Raw genomic sequence first — 6,401 nt, forward strand, 5'->3', positions numbered from 1 at the left:
TTAGGAATGATGAAAGCGTGATTGTAAAACAAAAGGCCGCTAGGGTGACACATAGTGACCTCTGGCGTAAACCTTTCAGTATATGAAACGTTTTTCTAATGCAAGGCCTCGCAACAGATAAGAAAAACAAAGGGGAGTGAAAATATGAATGAGTCAATTTGTGTTTGGATTGAAAAAAGGCACCAAAGCGCTCGAGTGCGAGGATGTGGCGGCGGAGCTGTCCGTGGTGCTGAAGTGGTGGACAGCAGGGCTGGACTGCAGTGGATGAACAGGCTGCTGTCCCCTCTGCAACCTTAGCTAAGGGTTATTGTATGTGTAGCGGCAAATTTCCACCCCCACCTCTCTCTCTCACACACACACACACACACAGTGAGAGAGAGAGAAGAAGGCGGGGCTATCTTTGCATTGCGAGAGTTCAGTTAAACCAAACTAGAACTTGGCAGAACAGCTCCGACGCTTCTATTTTCTCCAACTAACTTCATTACAAAGGCTTTGTTCTACTTTTTCTCCACTTAACTTTCTTCTCTGGAAAAAAAAAGTTCTCACAGCCACATTACATCGTATCCTCATTTTCTCCTGGGTCCCGACATGGATCCATCCCCGGTCCGTGAACCAAGTGTGTAGCCATCGGGGGAAAGAGCTGATCATATTTTAAGGTAAGGACGACAAACCAAGACTGTAGGCTACCCAGCAATCCGGGTTTAGCCCAGGTTGGAGAGGATGCGCGCAATATCTGAGTTTAACTCAGCCGATTGCATCCACACGGAGGTGAGACACCGAGGAACAGTTTTGAAGAGTTTTTAAACTCCGCGGATAACTCTCAGAGGCTGTCCCGAAATGAGGCTGTGCAAACGGGGAGCGATGATGCTGATGACCACGGCGGGGGCTTTCTGCGCCTTCAGCCTCATGACCATCGCCGTCGGGACGGACTACTGGTTGTACTCCCGCGGGATGTGCCGGTCCAAGAGCCTGAGCGACAACGAGACCATCCGCAAGAACGAGGAGGTCCTGACCCACTCCGGCCTGTGGAGGACCTGCTGCACAGAGGGTAGGTGGTGGGCTCTTCCTGCCCGCTCTGACTGTCACACTAAATTTGAAGTTTTTATTATCTGCAGCTATCCACTCGAACCAACTTAGAGCCACAGTAAACCTAGGAGGAGAGGATGCTGGACAAAAAACACAGCAATACTATGAATCTCTTTCTTTTAACAGAGAGAGAAAAGCAGAGACAGCAAGAGCCTACAGGAATATTATAAAGATACCATGAGAGATACAAAATCAGTAGTGATAAGTAATATGTAGTATGAAGACAAACTTCATACATTTAAAAAGTATACGAACCATAAAGAAATACAATAGCCTATAAAATTAATAATAAAATTAATAATATAATTTATTATATTATAGTATCCATCAAACTTGTATAGTATTAAGGTGAGTCTGCCTGCTCTGAAAATGTCCCAGGCTTAGTTCAAGGTCAATAAAGCCATTAGAGCCAAAACATGTAAAAAGTGAATGAATGAACCAATCAGTTAATATACAGTATTGGTGGTATTTCAGTTTGTTGGGAATGCAACAGGTTTCCATCACATGTGTAGAAATCCTACAGAGGAAATGGATGTTCTCCTGCAGCAAAACTCTATTACGTGGTAATTAAATGGTATTGAATGGTTAATTAGCCCAGTAATTTGTGTATGGTTTCATTCAGACTTTGGACTGACAGCAAGATTCAGTGAGAGGCAAACTCTGATGGAAGGAAGGAGAGAGGTCATGCACGGACATGTGATGATAGGAATTATAGTTTTTGGTGACCTATCCCAGATAGGACACTTTACACCCCCTCACACATTCACCATATCTCTTGTTTGCTTTTAGCTCAGTTGTTGAACACATTCAAAATGTTAGACCTCTTTTTTCCTAAACGTGATCTCACCCTTGTGCACTTCTAATTTTATTTCCTTCCTCTTGCCCCCTTGCTCACTTTGCTGCCCCACTAACGCCTCAAAGTGGTTTAATGGAGAGGTAACGAAGCATGCAGAGGATGTCAATGCCTCAACAATCTTCTCCCTTTCTCTCTCTCTCTCCCTGTGTGTGTCTGTGTGTGTCCGTCTGTCTCTCCCTCCCTATAAGCAACTAGTTCATCACCTAGATTTAAATCAGCTATTGTTAATTCTTTCCGGAGTGAACGCAATGCATTAATGGAAATTTGACAAATCCACAAATCCACAGTGTCTAATGGAAATTGCCTTCAGCTGACAACCAAACGGTCATATAACATTTTGTTCCATTCTTGCTTATAGTAAGTAAGTTAAAAAAAGAAAAAAAAAAGTTATTGACTAGATTCACATGCCACCCATCATCCCTATGCATTATTGATACTGCTTGCATTTATAATCATCACAGTATTTGGATAACTTGCTTTCTGCATGGTGACTCTTTCTCTGACCTGTTCACTGTGGTCGAGTTGTACTGAATGGGTTTTGTATTTGTAACCATGGTGACCACAGTCACATTGTCAATATTGGTCAATAAATGCAGCACATAGGGACACATTTGTCAATATATCCCTGTGTTTGTAATGTTGAAAGACACTGATGAGCCAAAGCTTACTCAGACCATGAAACATCAGTTCACGTCACATTTATTTTAGTCTTTATTACAAATTCAAAGTAAAACAGCTTTGCTCAGACGAGCAGCACACACTGCAACACAGTGAGCCAAGACAATAACATTAACTGGTCAGCTTAAAATAACAGGATGATAATTCACATTAAAGCACCCCAGTGACTGTGAAGTTTATACTGATAGTCTTTCTATTTAGCATCTTTATGGTTTATGGGCCAAACAGGTGTCTGCTCTATTAGTTTAGATTTTTTTTCCAGCTTGATCTTGGTGCGAGTAGGAAGCACAAAAGAGACGACAGCCTTAGAATTCAATCAAACAAATCAGATATCCATGTGTGTTTGACTGTGGGTACCTTAATACATTTACATATGTAGACTACTGTTCTGTGCTTGACATTCATTGAGAAGAAAGTATTATAGAAAAACACCATAACTAAAATAAATTAATAAACAAACAAACAAATAAATAAATAAACAAACAAACAGTAAAACAGTCATTAGGGATTTCTTCAAAAGTATAAGAGGTGTTATTGCCTTTTCTTACAAAGCACACCAGCATTCAAGTCAAAACACACTTTGCTGTCAATAAAATTGCCCAGATAATCCTGGCTCCCACTAGTAGTTTGTTGTAGAAGCTGCACTTTGCCTCCTAAATCAACAGTCATATCCATGGTTTCTGTTGCATTTAGTTGTAAAGGGCCTTATCACGGCAAGTAGACAGTGTGACCTTTGAGGTCCCTCTGCATTTAACTCTTTGGAAAATGACCAAACACTCAACGTGAAGAGCTGGTGGAGTGCTCGGTGGTGTTGAGATGCTTTGTATAGCCAAGATCTATTCAGGCCCCTGAACATGCTGGTTGCATTTAACTATTACATTTTTAGTGCTCTCAAAGTAAATTTAACTTTGAACTCACCTAAAAAGAGATTTTAACAGTATTTTTTTTTTTTTTTTTAATTTTGAGCACAGTTAAAATGTGTTTTCTTGCAATGTTAATGGCTGCTCTGCTTTGTTGTCCAGGTCTGTCTTGCAAAAGACATTTAGAGTCTAAAGGCAACTACCTGGTTAAATGAAGGTTAAATAAATAAATAAATAAATAAGTAAATAACCATCCTCCAAAAAGCTGTGCAGAGGAGGTAAAAGGACACATCACTTGTGTCAACTCTAAAAGTCAGTAGAAGACAGTGCAGCTTAGATCCCCAAATATTATTCTTAACCCTCCTACTTCTCTGGGTTAAGATTTCTGATATCCTATGACCCAGAATCTAGAATAAATGTAATCATTATAATGTGGAATTGAAACGTATTAAAGGGGAACAAAATTCAATAAACAGCCACTTTTCTTACACGGTATAATGTGCTGTACTAGGCCTATATATTAAACATTTTAGAAGTCACAGTTAGGATGAGTAAGCAAACTGTAATACAGCAAGTAAAAGAGATTGTAGGCCTAAGTCAAGATACATGTATTTTGTTTAATAAAATAATGCTTATACAGAGCACAGTGATATAACACACAAATTGTTTTTTTTGTAATGTTGCAGGAACATTCCGTGGTGTGTGTAAAGACATCGATCATTTTCCTGAGGATGCTGACTATGAGCAGGATGCTGCAGAGTATTTACTACGTGAGTAACAAATATGCATGTGCTCCTGAAATCTAACACAAGCAATCAAAATCTTAGACATTCAGATAATCTCCTAGCTTTCTTTCAACCCCTTTCATAATCTGTTGCCTCTTGCCTTGTCTAATTTCCTGTCCTGTCCTTTCCTCTCCTCTCAGGAGCAGTGCGTGCATCCAGTCTTTTCCCCATCCTCAGCGTGGGCTTATTGTTTCTAGGAGGTGTGTGTGTCGCTGCCAGTGAGTTCTACAAGTCACGATACAATGTCATTCTCAGCGCGGGTATACTCTTTGTCTCAGCAGGTCAGAGATGCATATCACAAGTGCATGCCCACAAACTATACATCATCTGACTGTGGAAGGCCAATGGGGCAAAAACCATCTTCAGTATTTGTCATCACAGCCATTTATCATGTCTTAACACGATATAAAAATATGTGTTGAAGCAGTACTTTTGCCCATGTCAGCGTGTCTTCTAATATATGACAAAAGCCTGTGGTGTCTAACTACATAACTTGTTCATTAAAGCAAATTTCACCCATGACTTTGTAACATCTGAGCCCATTTTATTTTGTCTCTGTTTTTTTTTTCTTCTAATTTTTCATATTGATGGAGCTAGGCTAATGACTCCCATAGATTTCAAGTCTTTACGCTAAGCTAACAGAAAATGCTACCCGTAGGACCCAAATTACTGGACGTACACAGGTGAAAATGGCATTGAACATCTTGTCTTAGTGTGGGTACGTTGGAAAAGGCTATTTTGCCCAAAACATTGAAGTGTTCTTTTTAAGAGGTATTAAATGGCTGTGTTGACAAATATTTTACAAGATGTTTTTTGTCTCATTGGATTTCCATATCCAACTGACCCTGTCTGTTTCCCCTGAACTCCTCTTAGGTCTCAGTAACATCATTGGCATCATCGTGTACATATCGGCAAACTCGGGTGACCCCAGCCAGACCGACAACAAGAAGAGCTACTCCTACGGCTGGTCCTTCTATTTCGGAGCTCTGTCTTTCGTGCTGGCTGAGATGGTCGGCGTGCTGGCGGTGCATGTGTTCATAGAAAAGCACAGGCAGCTGCGCACCCACGGCCGGCCCTCGCTCGTGAAGCCGCCCGTCTCCCGTGGCTCATCCTACTACCGCAACCGCTACTACCAGAACCGAGGCCGTCGATACAGCTACAGGAGCAACCACAGTGGCGGTGACTCGACCGCACACTCCTTTAGAGCTGCTTCGCTGCCAGACCGTGAGCCGCTCGCCTGTGCCAACTCCAAGCTCACCGCCATGCCAAGTCTGCCAACATCCATGTCAGTGGGCCCGGAGTTTATGCTGTACACCTTGGCCTCGCCTCTCAAGGACGGTAAGATCAACATGGCCGTGAACAACATAAGTCCTGCAGCGGCTCACAACCACACAGACATGTTGCCAGGTAACTGTGCCGCCAACAGAAGGACCACACCTGTCTGAGGGGAGAGGAGCGACAGGAGGGAGGCGAGGTGGTGAGAACATGCACCAGCAAGAACTTCAGAGGGAGGAGCAGTGGGGAGAACATGCAATAAGAGGACATCCTCTCCCATTTCTGGGCTGAGGAAGTAGGACAATCTTTTTGAGACTGAATCCAAGCGCCTCTATGATTTACTATTAGCATGGTTTCTGAAAAAGAAAAGAGGTGAATAATATGACATCTTTTGAGACTGGAGATTTGTTTCCTCTTTGTAAGCTGTGTCAATCTGCTATGCTATTAAAGTAGCGATATCTATATATCTGTAGTGGGTGTGCATGGGTCTCTGTGTGTGTGTGTGTGTGTGTTTGCATGAGAGAGAGAGAGATAGACAGGCAAAGAGAGACACTAAGAGATACTTGCCATTGAAAACAGAAAGTCATCACAGTTAATAATAATACAACACACACACACACACACACACACACACACACACACACACATCAGGGAGATGACATAATTAGGTGTCTTGTTCCTGTCCTCCTTTTCGTTGACCAAAGCTGAAAATCGAAACTCCATTAAATGCATTAGGGCTCTTTCTCTTTCAGTCTGTGTGTGTGTGTGTGCGTGTGTGTGTGTGCACAGGCGTGGGTATTGTGTAAGCATGCATAAGTGTCGCAACAGTTTTGTCCTTATGGTTTGTGTCACCAAGTCTCT

At 42.1% G+C, this 6,401-nt stretch overlaps 1 protein-coding gene across 1 annotated transcript; it reads left to right on the plus strand.

The window, feature by feature from the left end:
• The first annotated feature begins 555 nt into the window (after positions 1 to 555).
• On the plus strand, positions 556 to 6,131 carry cacng3a (calcium channel, voltage-dependent, gamma subunit 3a). The gene is made up of 4 exons (XM_030050431.1): positions 556 to 1,048; positions 4,167 to 4,250; positions 4,406 to 4,546; positions 5,139 to 6,131. Exons 1-4 carry the CDS (start codon positions 838 to 840, stop codon positions 5,708 to 5,710), a joined length of 1,008 nt encoding a protein of 335 aa, XP_029906291.1. The 5' UTR covers positions 556 to 837; the 3' UTR covers positions 5,711 to 6,131.
• Positions 6,132 to 6,401: the final 270 nt, after the last annotated feature.

Source organism: Myripristis murdjan, chromosome 1 (genome assembly GCF_902150065.1).
Source record: "Myripristis murdjan chromosome 1, fMyrMur1.1, whole genome shotgun sequence".
NCBI lineage: Eukaryota > Metazoa > Chordata > Actinopteri > Holocentriformes > Holocentridae > Myripristis > Myripristis murdjan.

Excerpts from the sequence above, each read along its gene's own strand:
- cacng3a (XM_030050431.1), top strand. The coding sequence starts at position 838 with ATGAGGCTGTGCAAACGGGGAGCGATGATGCTGATGACCACGGCGGGG. Across the intron at positions 1,049-4,166 it reads GAGGACCTGCTGCACAGAGG|GAACATTCCGTGGTGTGTGT; the intron begins GTAGGTGGTGGG and ends GTAATGTTGCAG. Across the intron at positions 4,251-4,405 it reads TGCTGCAGAGTATTTACTAC|GAGCAGTGCGTGCATCCAGT; the intron begins GTGAGTAACAAA and ends CTCTCCTCTCAG.